Below are 15,247 nucleotides of genomic sequence, written 5' to 3'. Positions count from 1 at the left end.
TCAACCACTAGACTTTTTTTTTTTTTTTTTCAACTGGCAGATGGGCTAGCTCCCTATCTGATCTGGTCACCAGTGTATCTTGTCACAGCAGTCTTTAAGGTGGTCTCCCTTTGGCATTTAATGACCATCCTGGGCCCTTTCTCTTTCCTCTTTGATGGCTCCAAAAGAAAGAAAATGTTTAGCAAGAGGAACATAGGACAAGATGAGACTAAAGAAAATCTGCTCCTCTGGGCTCACTTACCTTAAATCTTGCAAGATTCAGGACAACAAGCCCCTGAAACGATGCCGACGTGCACAGTTACCGTGATCACAGCTGCTGTTACTGCTTTTCACCCTGGTAATCACCACTAGTTTTTGTCTCATGAAGCCATGAAAAGGAATTCACAGACTTTTCAGATAAGTAAGCAGAGAGAAGCAAACTTTGAGAGAGCAAAGAAAAGTTTATTTAGGGAAAAGGACAAAGAGCAAAGACTCCCAGGTATATAAAGTCCCTGGGAGGAACAGAGAAGCAGTTGTGGAGTCTTGCTTGGGGAATATATACTTTCGTTCCATCATTTTTCTAAAGTTCCATGTCTTTCTGTGATTGGTTAGTGCTCAGTGGTCTCACTATGCTCTGTCCTGGGACCTTCCTGCGTCACATCCCTTATCTTTTAGCATACTTTTACTGTTTTTGACCCGGAATTGTCCTGTTGCCCCATGTCCTGGGGTTCTGACTAACTCCCTATGGAATGTCTCTGGATCATTCTTCATTCCTCTAGTTGCCCTTATCTCTGAGTCTTCTTTAACTCAACTGATGTCCAGACCTGCATTGTCCCTGAGCTACCTGATTATCCTAACTTGCCCTATGGCTCATATGTAGTTGTAATTTGTAGGAAAATGAAATTTGAGCATGTGTTGGACTGAATAATGGGGGATGATGAGAATTTGAGCATGTGTTGGACTGAATAATGGGGGAGGTGAGAATCTGGGGGATGTGAGAATTAGAAATTACTTTGTTTAATTTAAATTTAAATTATGGCATTCAGTTAAACAGCAAGTGTGTAATAATACTAGATTCCAGAAAAGGTGCTTTTCCTAACTGGAAATTGTTCAGGGTGCTTTACTAGTGGACAAAATGATTCTATTAGAGGTTCATATGTTAGCCTTGGATTCTGAAACTAGGTCAGCAAAAGACATAATAATGTGAATTATGAGTGAAAAGTAATAAAATTTATACTGGACTCTAAGAACAAGAAGCCAAAATTTATGCTTTCTGAATTAGAGAATCACTTGTCCTGAGTGTTACAACTATATTGGAAGGCCCTTGGAATCCAGGAATATAAATGTATTTAATCTGACCATAAATGCCCATAAAACTGTTAGAGCTTTATCTATATAATCTGTAATCTAAATAAATCAAATATACAAACTCCATTTGACACCATAATGTTTTAATTTTCTAAAAACTGGCTCTGATTTATGGCTTTAAAACAAAATACTTTCAGAACTTTATTTTTGTTGAATTCTATTTGGTTACAACTATTGGATTTTTGTATCTCAACATTTAATATTTTCTAATAATTGTTCTCTTATTATTTCAGAGAATTGAAGGTACAGTTGATGTTTCAGTTATTACCAATGGATTTCAAGCCTCAGCTAAGGACGTTTATAGTTACAATTGTTTACAGACTCCAGTTATCACTGATTTTAGTCCAAAAGTACGGACAATATTAGGTAAGACATTTTTCAATAAGATCAGTTACTTGAGATATATGTAGAAAGAGGAAAAAGCCATTTTTAGGAAGGCTTTTACAGCATGATTTTCTTGCACTACTGTTTCAGAAAGCAAAGCCAGTCACAAGTTAGTTTTTTTTTTTTTTTTTTTTAACCACAGATTAGTCTAATTACTTTGAACATGGACATTAGGGAGAAAAATGCTGTTCCTTAAGCAATACTGTGCCATCTTTTCTTTAGTGAAACAAATGAACATGATTTGTATCTTCATGTGGCAGCTCTTTCCCTGATTTTTCTTTTCCCCTTGATTGTGTTAGCATGTCCTAAATTCAGTGAAATATAAAAATGAATTGGTCATTTAAATACGCAAAGTTGCTATTGCATAAGTTGAATCTTTTTGTGAAGTTTTTTTTTTCTTTTAAAATAATAGGAGACATTAATTTGACAGTTAAGGGTTATAACTTTGGAAATGAACTGACACAAAACGTGGGAGTGTATGTTGGAGGAAAACCCTGCCCGATTCTTCACTGGAACTTCACAGATATCAGATGCCTTTTGCCTAACTTGTCTCCTGGAAAACATGACATCCATGTAGAAATCAGAAACTGGGGTTTTTCATCTACCAGGTATTGTAATGAACATGATGGCAGTGTAGAACACATAGGGGTACTAGTAGTGACATAGGAAAATGAATAGTCATTAGCCTTCTAATATTTTAGTTGCTTTCTTCAACTTTTTATGTCTCCTTTTGCAAAATGTTCTAAGAATGTCTCCTAATGTGCAATTTGGTACTTAGTTTTGAGACTGTTATCACTCATACCAGTCTATAAGAAACTCTTTTTGATAGATAGATAGATAGATAGATAGATAGATAGATAGATAGATAGATAGATAGATAGATAGATAGATAGATAGAGTTAGATATAGAGAAAGAGATAGCACTTACATAATTTTCACTCATTCTGGAAATATTTATCAAACAGCTCCTAGGAGATAGTCACTTGCTATCTTGGTAAATTTATAGTGGAGCAAAGAAAGAGGTGTCTCCACCATAAATGATACTCTCAGTTTTGTTAGGGAGACAGAATTCAAGTGAAGAATTACAACAGCTTCCCAAGAGAAACAAGGATGTTTTTTGAAAGCTGACAAATAAGTTTTAAAAAATGAGTAGGAGCTAATCAGCTGAAAGAGAGGATGAAGAGAATCCTTCTCTTAACTGGTAAAATTTAGTTCTAGCATAAAGAAGTTACTGTTTTAGAATACTTAGAAAAAAGAGAAGACTAAAATTAAGAGTCACTTTTTTGCTTTGTTTTGTTTTTGCATCAAAGTTCTAGAGTATAAGTGTGGGGTGTGGGGTGGGGTGTGGGGGTGAGCTAATTTACCAGAGACAGAGTGGGAAGCAGAACAGGTGGATCAACTGAAGTACACTGCTGAGGGGAGCAGCAGGTGGGCCAGGAGAGGTCTGCTGTGCTATAAGGGTCACCTTGCTGGCTGGGACCAAACTCAGGAGATACTTAAGCTCTAGGCCTTCAGGGAGACCCAAAATTCAGAGATTTTTAAAGAACAGGTAAAGCTGATAATAAAGTCAAGGAGATGAGTGCTACAGAATCTCGTGGAAGTGAAGGAAGATGAACAGTAAACACAATCTGCAGAACTATATCCCCTCTTAGCTTCACCCAGCAAAGCACTTGGGCTGTAAAAGCATTATTGGTTTGTGCTTGACGTGATGGTATCGTGGACAGAGTTGGCAGCATAAAAAGTTGAGCATTTGGGAGGTGGCTCAAGAAAGACCAATTCATTCATGCTGAGGAAGCTAAATAAAAACACAAAGACCCACTGAGTTACGCTGGGATCTGGGAAGTAGGAGTCTGCTCTTTACTCAGGTCAGAAAGTGTTGCACCTTTCTGTGGCCCCTTAGCAGACATGTTGTCTGTAACAAGGCAAAATAAATTTTAAAATGCTGTCATTGACATCATGGGAAGAGGAGCAGGACAGGTTTCCAGTACATAGAATGTTAAATTCAAAGTATGTTTATTAGTTTTATAAAATGTATGAGATTTCATTGTCATTCTTTTATAGATGAGGGCTGCCTTTATGTTTTACTCTAATGAATAATATATTTTTAAGGATTTCATGATTTTTTCTCATGATTTCATTTCTCATAATGATATTTTTCCTTTAATATTGTAAATCTTTTATAACCTTACATCTCAAATTATTCTGCCATGGGATGGGATTTTCAGAAATATAATTTACAAAAGTTTGGAAAAATTCTATATACATATATATACATATATATATATAATATGTGTGTATATATACATGAAATACATAAATTACATGTCTAAATGTTCAATTATTTTCTTTTAAAATAAATCATATCCTAATAACAGTTTAGCAGTATAATTCCATGGAAGGCTCATAGACTGATCAACTAATTTTTCTTTTGCAGAGACAAGTTAAATGCTTCTATACAATATATTTTGGAAGTGACCAACATATTTCCAAAGAGAGGCTCCTTATTTGGTGGAACTGAAGTCACTATAATGGGCTTGGGATTTAGCACGATCCCATCTGAGAACACTGTGCTCTTAGGTAAGAGTTTCATCCCTGCTGGGGACAGTTAGTCTTTTTCCTCATCTTAAGGTTTTATTTTAAGTGATGAGACAAATACTTTTTAATCACAGAAGCTTTATTTTCCTATTAGTTTTAGGGGTAGGTGTATTTGGTTAAGGTGTTTCAGAGAAACTGGACAATTTTTTTTATTTCCGTAAGTTATTATTGTAAATTTAATGTCTACAGAACACTTAAATAGAGGCCATTCTCCATTCAAAAATAATCAGTATTCAAGCATGATGATGAGAAAAAAGTAACAAAGACCTTATGGTATACTTATAAGACTTTGATTATTTTTTATACTCCAGCTTTCTATTTTGCATAAAACATTTTTAAAAATTGTCCTCTTCATCTTTTTCTAGGGTCCTTTCCTTGTAATGTGACATCATCATCAGAAAATGTCATAAAATGTGTTCTCCAGTCTCCAGGGAATGTATTCAGGATTACCAATAGTGGGGAGGATTCAGGTATCAATCACTATTCATGGATTATAAAAATGGAAGCACTTTGGGATTAATGGGATTAATTTCACTTTTAGTTAATATGTCAAAAACAGACTAAATCTTTTGCAGAGACTAAATTTGTCACGATTTGGTTTATAATTCCATTGACATAGCAGTCCACACAGATTCAATCAACTGTGAGGCTGAAACACAGTTTTAAGATCGCCAAGTTCAGTAGCTGACTTTTGATTTTCCTTCAGTCCAGAACCTGCAGAATAATTATAGCTTTTTATTGGTTATGGTTTTCTAAATAAATGGTCAGATAAAAACTATATAAATTTTGCATGCCTCTACACCTGAGAAAATTCTTATGCAGAAAGAATGTGCATAGTGTTAAAGACTAATCTGTGTGGTATTTCAGAGAACCCTGTTTATAGACTTGATGGTTTTTTCATACTGTCTCTTGACCATCAGCTTTGGAGTTGTGCAGTTTATTTTACCCTGTGTTCATATAATATTATTTTCCATTATTTCCTATTTATTTTTTATGTGTTTAAATTATGCACCTGAAAATTTTTTATACTAATCAAGAAGTATAGTACTAATGGCTGTATAAAAATGTAATACTTTCAAAGATAATTACTAAGAATTTTTGCTTCTTCTCTTTTTTTCCTCTAAAATATGACTTATTTCTTGCTCCCAGTACATGGATTAGGCTATGCCTGGTCTCCATCAGTGTTAAATGTGTCTGTGGGTGACACAGTGACATGGCAATGGCAAACACATCCCTTTCTCACAAGGATAGGATTTAGAGTTTTCTCTGTGTCCAGTCCTGGAAGTGTAATTTATGATGGTAAAGGTTTTACAAATGGAAGAGAAAAATCTGCATCAGGTATGCTTCCACTTTATTGAGTATTGTATTAAACTTCTTTTTCCTTGATATAATAATTTAGATTGAACGTGCTTTCATACAATGCAAAGTGCTAACCGCTATATTAACTCAATAAAATACATAAATTAATTCATTGTCCTCCAAAAATAAAGTATTTTACATGATACATACAGTATACAAAATGTAGGCATTTTGTTACTGTAGTAAAACATTACACAATATAAAATAATATTTTCTAGGTATTGCATACATTCAAGATGAATTCTGAGATCAGAAATTCTCTATTGTTTTTGGAAGAGTCAACCAATTGAAAAAATACATCAAAACTAGCTAAGTACAAAGAAAAACTGGAATATGTGTTTTAATCATACTAACCTGGTAGTGAGTAAGAAACTGCCGCTGATTATAATGAGTGTTAAAGTTAGTATTGCTCCAACACCTCAGTGGGGGTGCCTGTTAGACTGCCTTTTTGTTCTAAATATGTTGCCGTTTGAGCTTTTCACTCAGTGAACACAACCCAAGATTTGTTTTTCTTTAATATTTTATAAGTTATATCAGACTTGATATGGTTTCCTAGAAAAATGAATGCTGGGTCTTGTCTTCCCAGATTGTAATCCCATTATTCAAAATAGCTTTTTTACAGTCCAGGAGTCATTTCCTTACCACTTTCTGTTGAAATATCACACACATCAGAAATTAGAAACCTGTCACCCACATCTGCTTTTGAATGATCACTTCAAATTTCTTTTCAAAGATGCATTAATTGCTTGTATTTATTATGTGCAATCTCATTTTATGGCAGGTTCATTTTCCTACCAATTTACTTCACCTGGAATCCATTATTATAGCAGCGGGTATGTTGATGAGGCTCAGTCCGTGTTTCTCCAAGGAGTCATTAATGTTGTGCCTGCTGAAACCAGGGATCTTCCTCTGCACCTGTTTGTGGGTGGCACTGAATCCACCTATACTCAAGGTAAGAGAGTAAAGGACAAACCATGTAGTGGGTGGCCAGGGTAATGAGACCTTTTTGAAATAGGAGGCAGGGGACTGGTCTAATTCTGCCTGACTTTTCTTACCCACATGACCTTGAGTAGACCTGGATTGTTCTGAAGCTGGTGTGTATCCTATAGAATAAAGACCTTGTTAATGTTGTCCTGTCCGTTTTCCAGAAACTTTGTATACGTCACTTGTGATGTAATAAAGTTCTGACACTCTGTACACATTCAGAATATGTCAAAATATGAGATGATGTTATAATTTTCTTTTCACCTGGAATCAGGCCTTAGATAAATTGAAAAATAAGTAATTTTGTATTCACTCTCCTCTTTTTACTATTCCATCTTTGTCCAGGTCTTTCTTTTTAACTTTGTAATAAGGGCTGCACCCCTCTTGTCATGCAATAAAAAAAAGAAATGTTTTACCTGAATACAAGCCACCCTCGTCAAAATAAAGAGTAATGAGTCTGAAAAGTATCCTTGCTTTAGAATATTATCCATGCTGACAGTTTTTTTGTCTAAAGGTGGACCTGTGAATTGGCACCTGGGAAGCTCAGTGGCCAGCTGCTTAGCTACAGAACCACCGTGTGACCTGAACAATACTAGGGTTAAAAAGTCAGATAGATTCTACTTTCAACTCTCAAGTTGTTTCTCACCATTTATAAGCAAAATTAGTCCTTCCTCTGGAACAGTTAAAGAAATGATAACAATTTCTGGACGTGGCTTCAGTAATACCACTTGTGCTAATAAGGTAAAAATAGAAAACCTTCTTATTATACATCCTCAGTTAAAGGAAAATATTTCATCCAAAACATTATAGTTTAATTCTAAGAATTTCCTTGTGATATAATCCATATACCACACAGCACACCCACTTAAGTTGCACAATTTAATAGCTTTTAGGATATTCAAGAATTGTATATTTTTCACCACACACAATTTTAGAAAATGTTCACTACCTCCAAAAAGAACTTCACTACCTTAGGCATTATTTTTACACTGTTCATCCTTCTTGGCCCTAGACAACCACTAATGACTTTCTGTCTTTGTGGATTTCCCTAATCGGGATGCTTCTTAAAAATAGAACCATATAATATATGGATACTTGTGGCTGATTTATTCATGAAGCCTAATGTTTTATATAGGTCCAAAGTTCTCCTATATTGTGCCAAGTACTAGTATTTCATTTCTTCTTATGGCTGAATATGTAGAGGGTTGTTTTCATTTTTTTGGTTTACAAATAATAATGCAATTATTGTACAGTAATAATGTTAAATGAGCCAAGATGTGCCTTTATCAGCCCCCAAATTTAATTTATAAATAAAAATATTTATTTACAGGATTAATTTTTAATTTAATTGTTGCTAATATAAAATTTATGTTCATTCTACAGCAAGGTAGTGATCTGATTTTATACTTGTTTTACTTTCAGGTTACAGTTGGTGGCTACCCTTGTGTTGTAGAAGAGAGTCTTGACCATTCTATTATGTGTCATATTGACCCTCAAAACTCAATGGATGTCGGCATCAGGGAAATTGTCACATTAACTGTCTACAATCTGGGCACTGCAATCAATACCCTGTCCAATGAATTTGATAGGCGATTTGTGCTTTTGCCAAATATTGACATGGTGGTGCCAAATGCAGGGTCAACCACAGGAAGGACAAAAGTGACCATAAAAGGATCTGGATTTGCAGCTTCTTCTGCAGATGTAGAAGTCCTTCTGGGGTATTTTCCTTGCAAAGTCCTCTCAGTGAATTATACAGCCATCGAATGTGAAACATCTCCTGCTTCCCAACAGCTTGTGAAAGTAGATCTTCTAATACATGGAGTGCCTGCCCAGTGTCAGGGGAACTGTAGCTTTTTATATTTAGAAAGCATTGCTCCTTCCATAACAAGGATATCCCCAAACTCTATCATAGGGTCTGAAATGATTCTTGTTGAAGGAGAAGGCTTTGGCACCATCTTGGAGGACATTGCTGTTTTCATGGGAAACCAGCAGTTCCAAGTAATAGCTGTTAATGAATATAACATTACTGTTCTTGTGACTCCCCTCCCGGCTGGACTCCATTCTCTTAGTGTTGTGGTGGGGTCCAAAGGCTTAGCTCTGGGGAACCTGACTGTCAGCAGCCCCGCAATAGCATCTCTCACGCCAACTTCCGGAAGCATTCGTGGCGGAACTACTCTAGTGATCGTAGGAAATGGTTTCTATCCAGGCAACACCACGATAATTGTTGGGGATGACCCTTGTCAAATCATTTCTGTCAACTCCAGTGAAGTCCACTGCCTCACTCCTACCGGGACAGCTGGAAGAGTCGGCGTGAAGGTCTTTGTTAATGCAGTTGCTTACCCGCCTCTGTCATTTACCTATGCCTTGGAGAATACTCCGCATCTCAGTGGAATTGTCCCAAGCACAGGTACTCCAACGTCTGTCTTTGTCTTGATATCATAGTGTCGGTAATAGTGACTTGTATAGTATTGGAATGATGTTTATACATGATTATTAAGATGTTATTTTAGGCAATCATATTTAATCCAATCAGTACATGGGATTTGAGTAATCACTTGTGGTCTCTATTACGTGCATTTTGCACATTCTTGGGACAAAATATTTAGTCAAATTCCAACTTCTATTTTGGAACAAAATCCTCCTTCAGCTGACCTAAATTTTAGTGAGGAAGAAATAGATGAATATCCATGACCTAAAATTTTATGTAGCCTACGAAAACCTATTCAAATTCACAAGCAATTGATTTTACTAAGAGTGGTAATTATTCAAATACTTTATTTCCATGAACCTAAGAATCTATTATTAACTAGTTAAGACAATAAAATTATTTTTAAGGAGGTACTTAATCCATTCAAATAAAGAAAACATAAAATAAGACTTGCTTAATTACTTAGATTGACTTATCTCTAAACTAAGAATAGATTATCCTTATGCTAGATGGTTTGATAATTTTTAAGCTTTTGGAATGCTTATTTATGTAATCTTCATCCACCTGTCTTTAATTATGTTTGTTCTTACTTTTTGTATTTACTATCCTACAGTAACTTTATATCATAATTTATCAAGTCATATATATTGAAAATATTTTGCTTAAGTAGTCCATTTGAAAATTAGTCCATCCTCAAAAGAATTATCCAAATTAGGAAAATACCAAATATAAAAAACAGTAAGCCCCAAATCAGGAAAACACCAAATACAAAAAAAAATAGTAAATCCCGTTCCTATAATATACTTCAATCTTCCTGCTCAGCTTCTGTTTCCTAACTCTAGAGCTCTCCTTTCTTCTCTCTTCTCTGCAAGGAGGAATTAGAATTGTTCCAGAACTGTTCACTAGAATGAACAGAAGTTCTGGAAAAGAATGGATGATGAGTAAAATAACTATTACTAATATGCCAACTATTATAAGGTATATTATAGTCAAAGTGTACTTTTGGGGTCCTCCCTGGTGGCGCAAGGGGTTAAAGTGCAGCACTATGAAGCTGTCTGCAGCCACTACAGCACAGCAAGAATTCAATCCCCAGACAGGGAATTGAGCCACATGGCACAGCAGACCTCTTTTGTCTTACCCACTGCTCCCCTCAGCAGTGTTTTTCAGTAGATCTGCCTATTTTGTTCCCCACTCTGTCTCTGGCGAATCTTCTCACCCACACCTCGCACACATTTATGCCCTATCCCCCAGTTCCTGTATGTATAAGTAAATAAATCTTTAAAGGAAAAAAATATATATGTTTTGTAAATATTAGTTTTAAAATAGTGGATATTATTTTATTTATTTATTTTTTTATTTAAAAAGGTCTACCTGTAAATGTATCTATTACTAATGGAGTAACATTGTTTGATTTTTCTTTAAAGGCCCACCAGGAACTGAAATTCAGATCAGTGGATCTAATTTGGGTGTTGATGTCTTGGAAATTTCAGTGATGATAAATAATGTCCCATGCAACATAACCATGGTCAACGATACTGTGTTACAGTGCATTGTTGGAGATCACGCTGGTGGCACTTTTCCTGTTGAGTTGCATCATAAGACCAGAGGTTCTGCCGTGTCCACAGTTGCATTTGAATACCCACTAGATATTCAAAATATACATCCAAGCCAAGGTACCTGCAAGATCCTGCAGTACCCTAGAAGTGTTTTATGTTGTTTGGGTTAAACACCTAAGTAACCTGTTTTAGGAAAAGAAACATATTCTTCAAACAGGGACAAAACTTGTAGTTACTATAACTTTAAAACATTTTTATTTATGTATCAAATAAGAAAGAATTCAAGAGTATCCATCATTTCGAAAATATGAGTTTAATGCCTACATTTTTACTTAATGTTACAATGTTAAAAATTTTTTTTAAAGATTTATTTATTTATTTATTCATACAGAACTGGGGTACAGGCCAGAGATGCGGAGGGTGAGAGGATTCACCAGGGACAGAGTGGGGAGCAGAACAGGCAGATCGACGAAGTACACTGCTGAGGGGAGCAGTGGGCGGGTCAGGAGAGGTCTGCTGAGCCATGTGGATCACCTCCGGGGCAGGCGGGGATTGAACTCATATGGAAGTGGCTTAAGCTTCTTAGTGCAGTGTTTTAACCCACTGAGCCACCAGGGAGGGTCCATAATGTTAAAATTTAACTCTACTTAAAATGGACAAGTTACATGTGGAAGTTTTTTAGTTTAATTTTTTTTTTAAGTAATGATTAGACATCATAGTGCTATAATTATGTCTACAGATATAAGTAAGTAAATAAATAAGTATTGGCTTTCTGTTTTTTAAAATGTATAAACAATGTAGTCTTAATTATAGTAGTAATTTTACATTTTTTTAGTACTCTGAAACTATGATTTCTTTAAAAGAAAATTTTAGTTCTAAAAATGACTTAAATAAATGATCATATACACATTTACTCAGTGAAGATTTTAAAATGATATAACCAAGTGAGACTTTGTTGCATTGTAAAGGTCTGGTATGGTATCATATATGTGATATGATACGTAATTTCAGTTAAGAATCTTTTATTTACTCTAAATTCCATTTCAGATTTTAGTAGAAAATTAATATATAAAAATTTAAAAATTTATTATAGACACCGAGAAATTATTTTTTTAATTACCTGTGTTTCCCTGTTTCTCTTTCCTACATAGGGAGCTTTGGGGGAGGTCAAATCATGACTCTGACAGGCACTGGGTTTAATCCAGAAAATTCAATGGTATTCATATGTGACTCAGAATGTGCAGTCGATACCCTTAACTCTGATGACACAACATTATTATGTAAAATTCCACCTAATAATGGTAAGTTGTCAGGAAAAAAAAAATGACAGCCTTTGAAAAAGTGGTTAATTATATGAAGATTAGCATGTAAATTTCTCTTTTGAAGGTTTGTGCCCTTTGGAGTGATTCAGCATCTTTACTACTGCCCGGATCATAAGTAATTTATTTAGAACTTGCTTTTCTAGGTTTGTCTGTCTTTCAAGATTCATAACATCTGGGGTTGTCTGAGATACCGTTTTTTTTTTTTTTTTTTTTTTTTTTTCAGTTTATCACATAAACAGTAGGCTCTTAGTTAATGAAGCATGCCAATTGGGAACACATTTTGTTCCCAATGATGTGTTAGGTTTGTTCCTTTTGGGATATTAGTTAGGACAGTGTAATGTTATGAGTGCAAACACTGATTCACCAACATTCAAACCCAACCTGTTTTTGGGTAAGATATTCAACCTCTCTGGGCCTCGGTTTCCTCATCATGAGATTGAAAATAGTAACAATAGCTATTTTATGACTACAACGAGATTCATTAAGTTAATCTATAAAGTGAATGGAATGATATATGAAAGAAATGTGCTAAGTGATTTGGTATTAATCACTGGTATTTATTTTTATTGAATAGTTAAGAAATAGACCCTGAGTAGCCTTGGAATCTGTTTTGCCACTGCTGTTTCACCTTTAACTAGCCTAGCTTAATCCTCACTGCTTCAACGTTTCCATCTATTGAATAAACATATTGTGACCTACTTCAGTGGGTTGTTAGGAGGTTTAAATACCTGGTATTTTCAGATGGAGTCACTAACATGTGGAATACATAGTAACTGAGATAACAAGATAAAGACAAGCTTAAAGACTAACTCTTGAAAGCTGACTACAGATGAAGTATCAAGGAGGCAGGGGTATAGAGGGAGGGATAAGAACAGAGAAGGAAGGAAGCACAGTGGACTGTGGTGGTAGACTATGGATGATTTGGTAGTGGGCGTGCTATGGGGTAATAACAGATGGAGGTACCCTCATATTATCGATTGAAATTTAATTAATCAATTAATTAACCAATATCTGGTATTTTAAAAACACAACAAAGTTTAATTATCTAACAGTTTAAGAAGACTAAGAGGGAATACTCCAGATGATATATGTATGTTTTACATATAAATGTTTTTTTAAACACTGAAGAAGTTTGATGAAACTTCTATACATATTGGCTCCTTTCTCTAATTAGACAAAGAATGTTGAAGAAAATGTAATGTTTTTATGCCTAGGCTTGTTTATCATTTGAAGATCAGAGTTCATATCCTGACTTTTTTTTTTTTTTTTAATAGAACAGTCTGTAGGTATTTGCTGAGGTTTTTAGGTTGTCTGAACATTAGCTCTGCTTGCTCTTTCTTTTTACATGTCTGTATTGATGTTTGCAGTTTTTCTGTCTCTTATCTTGCTTTCAGCTGTCACTCCTTTCTGTTGTCACTATGCCTGCTGTTAGCAGCTCCTCCTTCCATCCTGATATAATTTGCCATGTTGGGTTCTCTAAGACTGGACGATTAACCAGTAGGTTTGCAGCATTATCTGTATAAGCAACTCTAAAAGTGAAGGGATTATTTTGAGCCTGTGATGATATGTATGAACCTTATGTATCTGACATTGGCTGGAGATCATATGACTGCACATATTACCTGCATATATTGGAAACTGATTTGGGAAAAGGAAGATGTTATTGAAGATGTTGAAGGTTTTGGAAATGACTAAGAATGGTTCTCAATTGACTCCTTATAGGCAGCGGCCCTGAGCAAGCCTGTGAAGTGAGTGTGGTCAATGGGAAGGCTGCGTCACAGTCCACGACTCCTTTTACGTACACTCTGTCCCTCACTCCACTCATAACTGAAATCTCTCCCAGGAGAGGCAGCACAGCCGGAGGCACGAGACTTACAGTCACGGGATCAGGCTTCAGGTACTGTCTACACGTGCACATACATCGGTGCTTATTTCCAAACTGAAGCCATCATTTCTGCTCTCTTGTATGTTAAGTCAGAGCTTCAATATAGTCATGGAATGTGTACCCAGATGTTCAGAAGCCATGTTAGAAGCATGGAATGGTATTATAGCTAATTTCTAGGAAGCACTTCTGTTCCAGGCATATTCCTACCCCATTCTTGCCTTAACTGTTAGATATTTATTTAGATCATTTTATAGTATGGAGGTTTAAAATGTTGGATTGAGATTAGAGAGATTAAAAAATATAGTAAGTAGCTTTACAAACATAAATCACCTTCCTGTTAGACTTTCCTTGACATCTTTACTCCAACAATGAACTTACTTCATTGGGTCAATGAAACCCTCTTCATGCATCAGGAAATTTCATTATCATGGCTGTATTCTTTTTCCTTAAAAATATTCAAATTATTTGGTTCAAATTTTTGTACTTCACTGCCCTGTCATCATTCTTCACATAGATAAGGCTTGTTTCAAAATCCAAGTTTATTTCATTCATAGAAGGCAATTTTAACTCCACAAATACTTATGACTACCTCAGGCTTGCCTATTCACATGGAGATTAAAGTCTGTAAATGTACTGAAATGTCACTACACATCCCAAAACAAATCCCTGAAAGTCTCTTGAAGGTGCCTGTTTGGAAACCATCAAAAAGTCTTTCAATAAATTGAACCCAAAGCAGTTTCACCCCAATACTGCAATACCTGTTAGTAAATACAGTTTTTTCTGCTGGCTTCTTGATCTCTTCAGTTACTTTTTTCTCAACAAATATTTGAAACATTACTATGGAGAAAAGGTGTCAGTCTGTACTTTGATGAATCTAAGATCTTTACTTTTTCAATAATGCATATGGCTGTTAGGATTTGACAACGGGACCTAGAAACTTGAAAAAAAAAAAGCATCTATGTATTGTTTTCCCTCTTTTACAGTGAAAATATGCAGGATGTTTCCATCACCATAGCTGAAACCAAGTGTGATGTTGAATATTCCAACCAGACACATATCATCTGCATGACAGGTGCCCACAGGTCTTCAGGGAGGGCTTCAGCTCATGTGAGCATCAGAAGTGTCGGCTTGGCCAAACAGGTGATCATCATATGGGGGAGGTGAAGTAATTAGGAATGGAATTTTTACCTTGTTAAAATTTCCAAAAACCAATTGAAATATGACGACCTAATAAAAGGAAAGTAGTTTATATTTTTATTGCTTATTACTAAAATGTTATTATTCCAGAGTTTTAACTAGCCTGGATTGTTGGGTAATTGGCAATGGATGTTTTAATTTATTACTGTCATGAAATAAGTCAACAGGCAAATATAACCTACTTTAGACT

At 35.4% G+C, this 15,247-nt stretch overlaps 1 protein-coding gene across 1 annotated transcript in view; it reads left to right on the top strand.

Annotated features, from left to right (window-relative positions):
- PKHD1L1 (polycystic kidney and hepatic disease 1 (autosomal recessive)-like 1) overlaps window positions 1–15,247 on the top strand; it is a 135,503-nt gene that overhangs the window by 67,378 nt on the left and 52,878 nt on the right. The window contains exons 31-42 of the mRNA XM_012722926.1: window positions 1,581–1,713; window positions 2,144–2,339; window positions 4,166–4,308; window positions 4,692–4,796; window positions 5,476–5,664; window positions 6,467–6,637; window positions 7,184–7,410; window positions 8,092–9,076; window positions 10,522–10,770; window positions 11,805–11,954; window positions 13,698–13,872; window positions 14,844–15,000. Coding sequence (XP_012578380.1) covers window positions 1,581–1,713; window positions 2,144–2,339; window positions 4,166–4,308; window positions 4,692–4,796; window positions 5,476–5,664; window positions 6,467–6,637; window positions 7,184–7,410; window positions 8,092–9,076; window positions 10,522–10,770; window positions 11,805–11,954; window positions 13,698–13,872; window positions 14,844–15,000 — 2,880 coding nt within the window. The remainder of the gene's footprint in view (window positions 1–1,580; window positions 1,714–2,143; window positions 2,340–4,165; window positions 4,309–4,691; window positions 4,797–5,475; window positions 5,665–6,466; window positions 6,638–7,183; window positions 7,411–8,091; window positions 9,077–10,521; window positions 10,771–11,804; window positions 11,955–13,697; window positions 13,873–14,843; window positions 15,001–15,247) is intronic.

The sequence above is a fragment of the Condylura cristata genome, unplaced genomic scaffold (assembly GCF_000260355.1).
Source record: "Condylura cristata isolate star-nosed mole 26May11 unplaced genomic scaffold, ConCri1.0 scaffold00009, whole genome shotgun sequence".
Classification (NCBI taxonomy): domain Eukaryota; kingdom Metazoa; phylum Chordata; class Mammalia; order Eulipotyphla; family Talpidae; genus Condylura; species Condylura cristata.
The sequence above is the reverse complement of the archived record's forward strand: the minus strand, read 5'-3'. Positions and strand labels throughout refer to the sequence as shown.